Consider the following 14,184-nt stretch of genomic DNA (forward strand, 5'->3'; position numbering starts at 1 on the left):
TATTAATTAAAGTGTCATTGTTTTTTCAGGCCAGTCTTCCTTCCCTTTTGTATACTCTTAACTGGCTTAACGCATTCCACTGCAATAAATAATATAACGATGTCCTGTATTAAATAATGGCCAGAAGTGGCAGCCTTGGGGGCCTCTGAACTGAAGAAGTGCAGTCCGGTCTCCAGGTCTGGCAGAGCACGGGGTAGCAGCGGGAGCTGGCCGCAGGCGGGCTGTCCTGGTTCATAGTCTTACTGCCTGAAGCATGCCAGCCTGGCCTTCCCACACAGGTGACAAATCTGCAGCAGAGCTGGTAACATCCATTCAAATCTTCAGATGCTCTTACCATCACCACTTCGGGCTGGAACAGGAGGCAGCGTCAGGGGGAGGCACAGAGCTGCTTCCAGTGTGTATTTTATAACGGTGGCAGACACAGGTGACTGACCTATGATCTGTTATCTACTCAACGGTTAATGACCCAGGTTTCATATCTCTTTGTAGACTATAATCATACTGCTTCGATGAATGACGTAGTTCACAAAGGTTTAAAATGTCCAAAGTCCTCAACTGGTTGCTGGGAAGCTATAAAGCTATTCTTTATTCAGTCGAAATATATTACTGAGGGCCTACTGTGTGCTGGGCTGGCAAACATGGTATGATGGTAGCCTGGCTTCAATAAGCCTTCTAGCCAATAAGCTAACAGAGCCAGACTCTGTTCCCATTACAGACAGACACTTGGGAATAAACCAGTAATTTGTCTAGTACCTATTTACTAGTGCTTTCTGTGCACCTTGAGCGATCCTGGAAACGAAACACACGGACTCGGCTCACTCCTGGCAATTCCTGCCTCTCCTGCCTCTCCATGCTGGGTGCTCAGAGAGCATGAGAGCGCCTCCACCCCACTCCCCCCAGGGTGCGTGATGCGCCAGACTGTTTAGGGGCGCTGCGAGAAAAATGAAGTAAACCACATTCTTCCGTGATATGTTTTAACTTTGGCCTCTTTAGCAGAGTTAGAAAGCTGTCAAGCTAATGTGCTTTTAACCAAAGTCAAGGAATCTGTCTCAGCCACTGGTGCAAGAATCCTGGCGACCATTAGCAGAGTTTTCCCTTGGCTCCATTTTAAAGCAGCAAATACAAGTACCCCGACCCCTAGAAATGAACTAGAAATAGTACTTCTTTGAAAGCTAGGGACTTCTAAGCATAGCAGAGATGATGTTTATTTGTCTTCTTCTAGTTACTTGGTTTTATAGGCTAGCCCCATGGCAAACCTGGGACGTTTCACAGTTGAAATATTCAAGTTTACCCATAAAGCATGTGCAAAATACAGCAAACAAGCAAAGTGGAACAAAATGAAAAACAATCACACGTTTTCTGAACTTTAAAAACCTGGCTTCGTTGTGGGTCATACGTTCTGTGGTGAACTCAGTAGGCAAAGGGAAAAGGCACCCTTTGTCCTTAACTTCAGCTACGCAGTGGGACAGGTGTGACGCTGGGCGTTCTTCCTGCATAGATGCTTCTGCCGACACAGTCTGTGGTCTGTGTCTAAAACAGCTAATGTGCTTTTAACCATTGAATGACACTTCTCTATTATAGAAAAACAAAGCAATTTTTACCAATGTTTGAACAAATGATGTATAAAATGAAAGGATAATTTGTTTTTATAGCCCTCTGCCAAGCTCTATAGCAGGCTGCCCAACCTGCAAACAATTTATTCTGTAAGAAATGTCACTAAATAATGACAAGGACTCACAGGTCAAACAGATTTACATTACATAATTTAAATGTCATTCCAGGAAGACCTGATGGCATTTTGAACAAATAATCTCATTTACTTTTGAAGCTCTAAGCTTCAACAAGCTAATTACTGTTGAACTAATGGGTAAACTGAGCATTATAATATAATGTGTGAACATTTGCTTTATCTACCCTTCAAAAATTTATAGAATTATGCAAATGCCACAAAATGATTCATTAAATATAAAAGAGGCTTATAGGCATTTAAGGTCTGAACTTAACCTTCATCATATTTAAAATATATAGTAATTCTTTCTGCTTTGATAAAGTGCTAAGGAAGTGTGATCCGTTTTCTTAGTCCCATAGAGAATATATTGCACACACAGGCTTCATCACTGAAAAGGGACTACCATTAGTGAAAAATCTTCTAAAACCCCATAGTTAAAATGTCACATCTCAAAATATCCAAATCTACATGCGTGTCTTAACCGCACAACGTCAAAGAAGAATTTCAGGAGCCAAGAACGAAACACTCAGGGGCACAAAGGAACGGCATCTGAAGCACTGGTGCCATGGAAGTAAACCTCCTTCCTGGTCACACACAGAGCACAAGTACCAGCTGGGTCTTGCTGAAGGAGCTACCAGAAGGTGATATCAACCAACCAACCAACCAATCAATCAACCAGTGGTGTTTCTAATCTCTGTGTGTGGGAGGTCCGCAACCTGCCGGGAAGCGAGCACATGGCACTCAGCACCGTGTGGAGGGCAGGCGGCCGGGGGAGCACAGGGGCCGGTGCTGCGGGAGGAGCGGGGTAAGCGGCCTCCCAGTTCACCTGGGGACGATTCTGGGGCCGATTTCAACAGTGTTCTCACTGATGAACGAGGGATTGCATCTCAAAGTTCTATTAGTTTTATACTTAAATTGAAATCTCTAAGGAAGTAAAGATAGGAAATGTCTATTACTAAAAATCAGAAGTATAAGAAAGTTTTCAATTGAAACTTGATAAGGCTCTAAAAACCCTAAATTGGAGTCAATAATAAGAATATGGAAAAAAGGAATGAAGACAGTAGTGCTGAGACTGGACGCCTGCGCTAGTGGAGAGGTGGTATAGTGGAGGGCCACTCGACACTTACACATTTAACATCACTTTCTATGGATCGCGTGTGCTTAACAAATAACCTGTTAAATTGAATTCATAAGTACACAAGTTCAGATATAACTTTACACATTAAGGTGTTCAACTGTTTCTCAGAAACCGAATCCCTTCGGAACGGCCCCTCTCCTATTAACAAGTGGTATCCTGAAACCATGCCCTTTATCTTCCCTGGAGGCTGCCTGATGAGCCAAAAAAGGGTCACAACCGAGCCCCTCCAACAGAAGAGAAAACAATTCCTGCTGAGGCGATAGAATCTTTCAACTTATCCTCCAAGCCTGAGAAGCCCAAGTGAATACTTGGCCAGCTCTAACCTCCAAATGGAGGCTCAGTGTCCTCGAGCGCAAGGGTGACGCGTAAGGCTGATGTGTGGTCTGCCCAGCATCGAGTATGCAGAGCAGAGACCAGGACGTGGTGCGCACGCTTCTCAACACTTCACATAGGGTGCCTGTGCCATAATGGAGGGTCACTGAAGGTGTCCCCCAGAGCTCCTGTAGGTCACCGTTCCTCATCCTGGCTCGTCCTGGCAGCCATCCTGTGATGGAAGCTACATCCCGTCCCCGTACACGCTGTTGTGACCTCCCTGATGGAAGATGGATGTGATGCTGTCTGAGAACAGCGGCAGAAGACATGAAAAGAAGGGGGCTGAGTCCCCGCCAGAGCTCTGCTGGCTGCCCTCAGACAGTTTCAGACCAACCCTCCGTAGGCCGCAGGCTATTCCCGGCGCAGCTGGGGCCTGCTAGCATCACGGGCACGGGTGACTAGGCAGAGTACTAAAATGAAAGCTGCAGGTCATATGCTATGTTTCAGAAACAGAAGAAATCAAGGCGAGTTCAAAGAATATGAAGTACATTTTCCCTTGTGTTTGGAATTGAAGACTACAGACCAGAGCCGATTTCAATGTTGATTTAAACAAATACATCTTGTGTCTAAATAGACCCAATTTTGGCATATATTCATCATCACTTAAGCTTATTTCACAAACGTGCCCAGCAGCTATTTTTACAAAAACAATCATTTAGATTTGAAGAATTCCAAGGGAAAACAAGCAAGATTAGATCACAATGGGACCAATATTTTGGAACAAGACAAAGCTTTCCAGTGGCTGAGGAATTTTTAAAAAGTAAAAAGAATATGTTTACGTACAGGGAGAGGATCAAGGATCGTGTAAGTAAGAGGATAAAGTAAGGAGTGAAGATCACTTTCCCGAAGGAGAGAAGTAACAGAGTGTCTTCTTTACATTCGGAATATAATCTCTCCTCCGCCATCTCTCGGACCCTGAAACGTCACTATGAACAGTCTTGCCTGAGGACAAGCAAGGAAATACAGGTCCTGCAGCCAGCACACCAGCCTGATCCTGCCAACGACCGCCCGGGCTCAGCCAGGACACACTCTTACCGCCGCTCCGATTCATCCCCTCCGGAGGGACTGGGGAGTGGAGGCGGCAGCTCGCAGGAGTGACCCAGGCAGGCCCGCCAGCTTCAGGGCCCTTCCAGCAGCAGGCGCCCTGAGCTCTTCCCATCAACAGTGTGACTTTGAAACGAGAAGCCACCAGCCTCACCTTCACAAGGTACGTGCCATAAATTTCCGGTTGACTATAGTTAATGCAGATGTAGTTAGCTTTTCTTTCTATGAATAACCCTCTTTTCCCTTACACAATAAATACTGAAGGAATTATTTACTCTATAATTGTCTGCCATGACTTAAAGTTAAATAAAGACAAAGCACTGCTCAGTAATCTCAGCACTGGAAATATACGAAAAATGATACAGCATCCAGTCAAAGCCAGTCTGACAGAGGGACCAAAGGCACATATATATTTTCAACATCAATCTCTATAAAATCCATGGATTGCACTCAAGAGACCTAAGCTATCAAACATTTACCATCTCTTAATATACAAGCAGTGCTAAACTGTACCAGTTAGTAAAGAGTAGTCATGAGCAAGTGCCAATATGGCTACTAAAATCCTAAGTGATGGAGACGATACCGCTGATGCCTTCAGAACATGTCACACAAGATTTGCGACATCTATTTACATGTGAATAATCACACTGCAGCTTTTGGGTTACAAGGTAGGGAAATGCCCGGGACTCTGGGGCCCGGGAATGCTGCCCCAGGTAGCAGAGCTGATTTCTGCTGGTGGGCGGCAGGTGTCATTAACAAAGCTTGCAAACACATGAACCTCATCCTGATGCCGAGCGCTGAGGTGAAGCAACAGAACGCAGGCAACCGTGAGCACAGGCAGAATGCTAACCATGACGGTGTTTAAGAGAGAAAGAGTCTGTATCTTTAGCTCTCTTTAGGCCTAGGCTCGGGCAGTGTGCTCTGTTAAAAAGAAAGGTGCACGCAGCTGGTAGGACTCTGTCGTTTACAGTATACTTTTTCAATGATTAACAAGGAAACAATACTTTCACGTGTCAGCAGAAATAGAAAATCTGGATGGTCTCAAAATGAAAGACATGATGAAGGTAAAACTGGCCTAGACTACGAAGCTTTCTCTCCCCTGCCGCCAGCGGCCTGGGGTACATCCTCCAGCTCTGATTTCCTCAACTTATGAGCATTTTCCCTTTTTCCAGAGATTGTGCTTAGAGAGAATATTTCTTGAATAGGAAGAAACTATTTCCAAATGCAGAGTTTAAAAACTTGGAAATGAATGTATCTTCACAGTTAGATTCAGAAAAAAAGAAAACACCAACTGAGGTCTATGATGACTTTTAAAAGGCACTTTAAATTTTAAAGGTTAAAAAAAAAAATCCTCTTACTTAATCCAGTTCATCAGCTCCACTGTATCTGGATCATAGAATTCTCTCAACTCGGAGAGTTCATCCATCATTCCTGGCCAGAACTGAAATTAAAAACAAAACAAAACAAAAACAAAATCCACCCCCACGCCCACAGCTATCACTACCATTAAAAAGAAAGGGGAGGAACAGCATATAGCTTGTGAACTAAATACATACGCCACCTGAGTGTCTGAACTATTTCCCTGTGACAATGGCCCTTCCCAGCAGAAGTGAGCCAAAGTCTGAGAAAAGTTCCCAGAATTATTTTGAGCCAAAGCTAACCAGGGCTAGAGGGGTTGTCAACTTTTCAAAATGAGCTTTTATTTTACTCTAATAAGAAAATTGTTGTACATGGTGTTACTACCTAGTGAAATGTACATTTGGATAGGGAAGGAATGGCAACTGCGAGAAAGTTCACACGGTGTGTGAGAAAAATAGAACTTACATCATGTGATCTACCCTTCAGTGCAGAAGGTGCCCTTACAAGACAGCAAGCACCACGTCAGAGCTGTGAAACTGCTCTGGGACACGGAATCTCACTTCATCCCCACAATTTTAACCCAGGGAGGAAGTGGACGCAAGAAGGCCCCATGCCTACTGCTATTTACGTTTCGATAATCAACATACGTCCTAAGGTGAACAGCGGAACTCTTATGTTGGAAGAAGGCCAATGACAAAGTGTTTGTGCCTCATTAATGTTGAAAATATAGGACTTTTATTTAAGAACCACTAACTAGAACCAGAGTGGCACCTGACTGCTTGGAGGCTGTGTTTTTAGCCCTGTCACTTTCTTATCATCTCATCTTTGGCCATTTTTTACTGCTCATTCTCATCTCGCGTCGTGGGTGGGTGAATCCAGAAAATTGCTGGTGATGGAAAACCAGGTGTCAGCACTACTGGCTCAAAGTTTTAGAAGAGATATAATCATAGTGATTCAATGATACCTATATGATATTTCAATTTTCCCTATCACTTTGGATAATCCATAGAATACCAACTTTTTAATGATATGTCCAAATTAAATTATTTTGGTATAAAACATATTTTGAAATCTATCAATTCAATGGATAGTAGTTATTTTTCTAGCTTGAAAGTTGCCGTTGTTAATTCTGAAAATGTTAAAATCTAGTAACACTGTCTTGTGGCAGACTTCTTAAACAATGTGAAAATAAGTGCTTAATTAACTAAATGCTGTTTCTAAATGACTAGCAATAATGTGGGAATTCGGCAATGCAGATACATTAATCAACAGGAGGGTAATAATAACTCCTGATTTTACAGTGAAGTGCACGCTTTTCCCTTTTGAACAGGATTATCCTAAAGAGACACATAGCAAAATTGCTACTATGGAACAGAAAATTTGAAATCCTTGTTACAATTGTTCTATGAAACTCAAATCAGGCTTTGAAATACATGAGTTCACTTTACTTATTGGTAAATTTGTTCAATAGTTGGGAAACAGATTCAGTTTCCAGATAATTCTTAATATACATAACACCTTTATTTTCTTTGTGATTTTAAATGTTGAGAGGCTGGAATATCTCAACCGTTTTGTACAGTGAAAGCCGGACACGTTAATGTTTCTCCTGAAGCCCAATACTGAGAGGGGACACTCATGCTAGGCAAGTCTTTGGAAGGATTCTTTAGAGTTACTAACTCTCTCACTCAAAGATATCAACACAGACTTCCTGGAAATGATGGCTTTTTTGGTGCTACCACTGGTTTTTCTAGAGCAATGGTCTCAAGAGGGGAGAGGAGAGGGATTTGCCCCGCTCCCAAGGGGATGTTTTGCAATGTCTGAAGGTTTTTGATTGTCCCAACAGGAGGGAGGTGTTTTTGGCTTCTAGGGGGTAGAAATTAGGGATGCTGCTAAACATCCTACAACACACAGGACAGCCCCCTATGACCAAGAATTTAGCCAAAATGTCAATAGTGCAGGGAAGCCCTGTTCTGTGCATTGGCGCCACCTAGAGGGCCAGGGAAAACACATTTCTGGGCTCCACTCCCGGGGGTTCTGATTCTGTAGGTCTGGTCTGGAGTGGAACCCAAAAATTTCTATTTCTAACAAGTTCCCAAGTGATGCTAATGCTGCTTCTCTGGGACCACACTTTGAGACCCAATGCTGTATAGCGTAGTTTATATCTTCTACAATGTCCTTCCTCAATTTTACCAAGAACAAGAGACTTAAGTCCTCAAATAGCTGTAAAAAATGAACACAATTCCAAATACATAGCTGAGACAAGAAAGAGCTCGGCCTACACACAGAGAGACTGTGGAAAAAGGATTGCTATCATGTGCGTACATCTTTAGCATGAGACAAGAAGCGTGATGAGCTCTTTTCTGGGAGGAAGGGGTGTTATCACCCAGAACCAATGTGTAGAGGGAAAGTTGCCTCATTCCTTTTTAAGCGTACATTCTATTTAATCTTCGGTTGTTGCTTTCCAGTTGTTCTAAAGAAGTTTCATTTATTTACCCAAGGACAATAAAATTCCCAGAGGCAGGGTGGTAGAAATAACCTTTTCTATGTTTTCCAGTGTCTGAGTTAGCACCATGCTCTGTCTGTAACAATAAATGTCTTGATGGATAGAAACATGATAGAGCATACTTTTTTGAAATATTTACAGTAGAATCATCCAGTAGAGTGATTATCAAATATTATTTCTAGCCTAAAACCTCTGGCTTTGAATAAAATCTTCTATGAAAGCATAAGCAAAACCCAAAGCTAAGCTGCTCTCGCTGATCCTCCCCGTGGCTGAGCTCCCTCCTCCCATGAGACCCCCCCTCCCAAACGAGGGGCGATACACAGTAGAATATGAAATCTATTGTTCGTTCTGACATAAAATCAAATTTGAAGGAAAAAAACCTAAACTTAAAAAGAGATGTAAGCTTTTTGAAAGAGAGGGTAAAAGCTCAGCTGGGTGGCGTAGTCTGGGCTCCCTGCCCAGGTACTGATTCCAGCCTCTAAATCTCAAAGATGTGACAAGAGTCACCAAATAGCCTGGCTGGCGACTCCCTGTCTCTTGCGGAGGATTCTCCGAACTGAAGCTATTACAGAAGTTAGTCAACTGAGAATATGAAGAGTTTCATTATTTCCTATTGAACCTGAAGGACAGATAACGAGGCTAGTCTGGGGCTGCATTTATTTACATAAGCCCGGCCTCTTACGAGGTGATTTTAAGCATCTAATGAACTACGTAGGTTAAAGTGAGACGCATTTTAGGATCTCTGACTCTATAAAGCAGGTAACAGGGACTTATTTTTCTACTTAATTTACCTCAATGTAGGTCTGAAAACATCTTTCGGAATTTGCATCAGCTGAATAGTAAGTCAAAATCAAAATTAATTAGAAAAATTAACCTGTAGTCGTTTTTGCCTGTTAAACATAATATTTATAAACATACAAATATAATGTTATAAAAATAATTCTGCTTGTTAAAAATAATGTTTTCACTTGTTAAATACTCTTTGGGAAATACATTGGTTTTCCTATCAATGCCACGTGCCTTTATAAGAAGTGAAGGAGAGGTCTGTACCCTCCGCAAACCATTCTGTTTGCCAGTAACATACAGAATACACTGACTCAGATCAATTATCCTGCTAAACTGATAAATGGCAAGAATGAGGAAAATCGGTCTTACCTTATAGCACAGATACAGCAGTATTAATATCGGTACTGAATATCGCATTATACATATCTATGTAAGAAAGACATTATTTAGATCACAGGTATTTTGAACACTTTGGCCTTACAGTTTTGTTTTGGAAACATATGACTTTTTCTTTTTCAAACAACAGAAACATCATTTAATGGAGCACAAGTCTCCAATATGCCAGACAACTGGGTCCACGTAAGGGTCCCAATCACTCATGAGATACTTGTAGCTTCTACCACATCGCTACCTTGTGAGTTCACAGGGGAAAACAACTCAAAACTGCAATTATGGGCCATTAACCATAGTCATATGCTTATTCATAGTTGCTCTTTTCTATCCCCCCATTATTAGTATTTGTTTTAAGGTATATACTTTATTACAATAATAGTGATAACTGGATAATTAGGTTCTTGGTGATTTTTAATTTTTCCTTGTGTACTTTACAGTATTTCCAGGTTTGGTATAATAAGCATATCTAATCTGGGGTTTGGGAAAAATAAATGATTTAAAAAATAAAATTAAGAATAAGATTATTTTAGAAATAACTCCTTAGAAAATCCTAAGGTCTAGGGTCATACCACCCTGAATGCTCCCGATCTCCTCTAATCTTCGAAGCTAAGCAGGGTCGGGCCCCTTAGGGTCGGGTTACTATTTGGATGGGAGAAAACCATAGGGTGTCAGTCATCTAATTTCTGCTTCAAATTTTAGTATCTGTTTCATTGGACTGATGTCTGGGCAACTACTGAAAACAACAAGAATGGGTGCGAAAGGATTCCCGAAAGTCATAAAAATAAAAGTGAGATGGCAAAGGGACGGCACTGACCCTCTTTGGGTTATAAAGACGGATCGACTTCAGGAGTAACTCCCATATTTCAGGGCTGCATAAGCCAAACGATGCGAATACACACATGTGTGACGTCCACAGGTACTTCATTCTGTAGGAACAGAAACGGGCAGAGGTCGGCGAGGGCGAGCTGTGGAGAGGCCTGTGGTGCGAGACAGCTGTACCGTCTGGGACAGGAAAACCTGACCAAGACTGTGCAGGAAACGCCTGCTAGAGGGTTAGTTAGGACTTTCATTGTCTTTTGAGAGCCATCATATAGGTAAAAAATAGAGGCATCTTGGTAATTAGGGGAAAACTGGTTATTAATAATACTTTGTACTGGAAAAGACAGTAAAGGAGAAAAATTTTATGGCAACCATGATCATCAATGGAGTTTCCAAGTTACATTGCTAAAATATGCCAGGTAAAGAGTGGTCAACTAAAAAAATTAACCAAGCAAACATATAAGACAAAATACCTCATCGTACTCAAGGCCAAGAATCCAAACAGAATGGTATGTATTAAGTTGTAGGCGGTTTCTGGTTTCAAGATGATCGTGCACTTTCCCACTTGACCCATGGATTGTTGATTTGCAGAGTCACTGAACAAAACAGCGCACACACACAATTAAAGCTGGGTACATAATTTTTAAGTTAGGTAAATATTTTTTAAAGATTTATGCCTTCATATATATATAACTGTATTTAAATAGAGACTTATCCCTTCATATGTTTAGAAATGTATTATTGCTCTAAGGTAAAATGAGTCAGCCTTAATCAATTTTGAATTTGTAAGCCTAAAAGTGTTATAATGCACAAATAACTAAAATTCGACCAATTTCATTTTAAGTAAAAATTAGAGTACTTCAACCTTTTATAAAAAATAGAAAAAATAGTCTTTTGGAATCCAAAAGATAAAGATGTCTTTAAAGATATTTCATGGCTTACTAGTATTTTACAAGTTTTCATAAATGAGAAAAAATAAAAATGTGTCCATAAACTTGGCATTCAGTTCCTTTATGAACAAATTATGACATTTTAACATATCAATACCTCATTACAGATGTCTATAATTTTTTTTTTTGCCTGTTTGTTGTCACATTTATTCTTGTTTTTGTTTTTGTTTTTTTTTTTTACAAATAGTTTATTGTCAAATTAGTTTCCACAAGATGTCTATAAATTTTAAATCAAATATGGCTACATTAAAATTACACCGATAATATTAACAATAATTCTTTATCATGTAACACCCAATTCATGTTCTATTTCCCGTTTACTGCCATTGCTTTTCTCAGATGGTTTCTTTGAATCAGGACCCTAAGCTTTCACACTGCATTTCGTCAACATCTCTTTCAATTCTCTCTCAATCAAAACAAGTATCCTCTGCTTTGAGGCCATTTATTGGATGAAGGAAATGTCATGTGTCCTATAACTATTCCCACCGTCTGGATTTGGCTGATTTTCTCCTTGTGGTCGTGTTTAATACATTTCTCTATTCCCAGGCTCCTTATAAACTTGTAATTAGATCTGGAGGTTAATTATTAGAGTCAAGTTCATTTGTTTTGGCAGGAACACCTCATGGGGGACCTGCTGTACTCTAAATTGCATCACACCGGGAGGCACATACGGTCCTCTCTGGTGGTCTCCACTTCAGAGACGCTGAGATGGACGAGTGGGTTCGGATGTCGTCCAATGTGTTGTCAAGGGGATGAGGAAACAACAGGAAGGGCCATCAGTTTAAGATAAAAATGATACCTTTATAAAGGCCCCACTTACCCTTCATGAAACCCAACACTCCTGGGTATGTATGAGGACTCCATGTAACTAGAGAACTAGTCTTTCCTGAAATCCTTCCAACCACCCTAGATTCATATGCAAATTAAATTGGTATTTGAAGGTAATTTTCCCCACTGGTAATAATCTTTACTTAGATGTCATATACAACCCAAGCCCCAGCTTCTATGTTGCTACTAAAAGATTGCTCCTGACAAGGAGAACATATGTTCTCATTTTCCCTTGATACCTGAGAGAATTCTGCAACACCTCTCCCCATCTCCCTGGCCAAGCTGGAAAGCTCTTACTAACACCATGAATACAGAGCCCATGGGTTAATCCCTTTGCAGTCGTATCCTTTACACTAATGCAGTTGGGTTGTGTGAACACAAGAATACCATCCTTCCTAGTATGAAAATGGTAGAGATCCTTTAAATACTTGGCATTGACAAAAATATCCTTCAAATTACTTAGAAGTTAATATTGAGATACCACTATTCTTAAATTACTTTAATTAATGTAGTACTTTTCCTCTAATAAGGTTCTAATACCCCTACCTGGTAGATGAGGATATTCTAAAACCTTTACCTACAATCATACACCAAGTCAGCAGTCAGAGACGGCTCCTAGATTCACAGTGAGCACGGCAGACATTTTCACAAAATACTGCAGGCCAACTCAACTTCCTGCTTTGCATGCAGTCTAGAGTCCTGTCGACACTTGGCGTGTCTGGAATAATATTAAATTACACTGTCTAGAATAATTTCCATCTATTTTCACAGGGCTGGATTTTATCTTGGGCTAGAGATCAGGCTAAGAATACTTCTGAAAGATACTAAAATAGTTTATAGTCAATGAAGTATTTTCATGGTTCAATGTTGCTTCACTCTCTTAATAATCATAAAACATCTCAACTGATCTGGACTCATTTTAATGCCCTTTCCCAGCACAGCTCTCCGGTGGCTGCGAATCACAGCCCCGCAGCACCTTAATTGGCAAGATAACTATGGAGAAAAAGGGTTTCCTTCTGAGCTTCATTAAGTTTTCACAAATGACAGCAGCTTCAATTTCTTACACTTAATTTTCTTTCAATTTAACACGGGCAGTAAATGCAAGAACCTCCATCAGCCTTGTAGGCAGGTATTCCACAAGTTTAAAAAAAAAGTCTTTATACTCCCTAGATCATTCTTTTAGCAAATCAGTAGACATGTTAAGTTTTTAGAAACAGCCAATTATTGCTGAAGACAGTGCTGGGCTCTAACAGTTATGGTCTGCTCCAACCTTACAAGCTCTTTAACAACGTGCAACAAAACAAACAACAGTTAACTCTTGATATTTCATGAGAAATAAGAAAAGGCAGCTAGAGGAAGAAAGGCAGAAAAACAATAGGAAAACTAACAGTGAGAACCAAAGAGAGACTACGAGTCAGTAATAATACCAGAGAATGACAGCTAAAATGTACAGAATGTTCCAGGCATGAGGCACCATTCTAAGCACTATATATTGTTTTAACTCATTTACTTCCTACAAACCCTGTAGAGTGAGTCCTCTGAGGATCCCGCATCTATAGAAAGGGTCATACAGAAAGGGCCCAAAGGGGACAGTCTGTACTGTGTTGCTTGCTTTTTGCTATCTCTTAGCTGGTCCATAGTTAACGACTGAGAGTGGAGTCCACTCTAAACTGGTGATGGTTCCCCTTTCAGCTAAACAATAACGTGTCTGTGTCTGATAGTTTGATTTTCAACTGAGCAATGTTTCTGCAACACAGAGCAAGTTGATTAAAAGCACAGCACAAGTTTCTGAAACACGCCATACCTGAGGTTATGGAAGGCGACCGCCAACGCTGCCATCACTGTGATGGACAGAACAAATATGTAAGCATAAAAAAGCAGAGTATCTGAGAGCCTTCCAAATGTATTAAAAGGTAAGAGGCCAAACGCTTCTTCACACAGGTACAAATTTGCATCAAAATCTCTAGGGAACAAATGAAAAGCAAAGTATTAAATTCAAAACAAGATAGGCAAGCCACACATTTTCCCTCAAAATGAGCCTGGAATTAATAGTTGAAGGCACGATGATAACTGAAGTTTGAAAGTCCCTGCTGATTTAATATAAAAGAGCAAACATAAACTTTAAATTCAGCCATACCTTGTTGCTCCAAAGCCAAATTTTGCCTTCAGAAATTTAAATATGTGTTCGTCTGACTTCAGATTAAGAATTTTCTATCAGGGAAGGAGAAAATGAAAATTACTATTAGTGCCTTATGCATGATTT

At 40.7% G+C, this 14,184-nt stretch overlaps 1 protein-coding gene across 4 annotated transcripts in view; it reads right to left on the reverse strand.

The window, feature by feature from the left end:
• The window catches only part of DPY19L3 (dpy-19 like C-mannosyltransferase 3), a 78,637-nt gene that overhangs the window by 10,833 nt on the left and 53,620 nt on the right, over nt 1–14,184 (reverse strand). For 3 of the 4 annotated variants that reach the window (XM_039231915.1, XM_039231914.1, XM_039231917.1), the window contains 6 exons: nt 14,059–14,132; nt 13,726–13,884; nt 10,617–10,739; nt 10,139–10,250; nt 9,301–9,357; nt 5,642–5,724 (listed from right to left, as the gene is read on the reverse strand). In XM_039231915.1, coding sequence (XP_039087846.1) covers nt 5,642–5,724; nt 9,301–9,357; nt 10,139–10,250; nt 10,617–10,739; nt 13,726–13,884; nt 14,059–14,132 — 608 coding nt within the window. The remainder of the gene's footprint in view (nt 1–5,641; nt 5,725–9,300; nt 9,358–10,138; nt 10,251–10,616; nt 10,740–13,725; nt 13,885–14,058; nt 14,133–14,184) is intronic. The other variant, XM_039231916.1, reaches the window with a different exon arrangement.

This window comes from Hyaena hyaena, unplaced genomic scaffold (genome assembly GCF_003009895.1).
Source record: "Hyaena hyaena isolate Hyena2069 unplaced genomic scaffold, ASM300989v1 scaffold_61, whole genome shotgun sequence".
In the NCBI taxonomy this organism is placed as follows: Eukaryota; Metazoa; Chordata; class Mammalia; order Carnivora; family Hyaenidae; genus Hyaena; species Hyaena hyaena.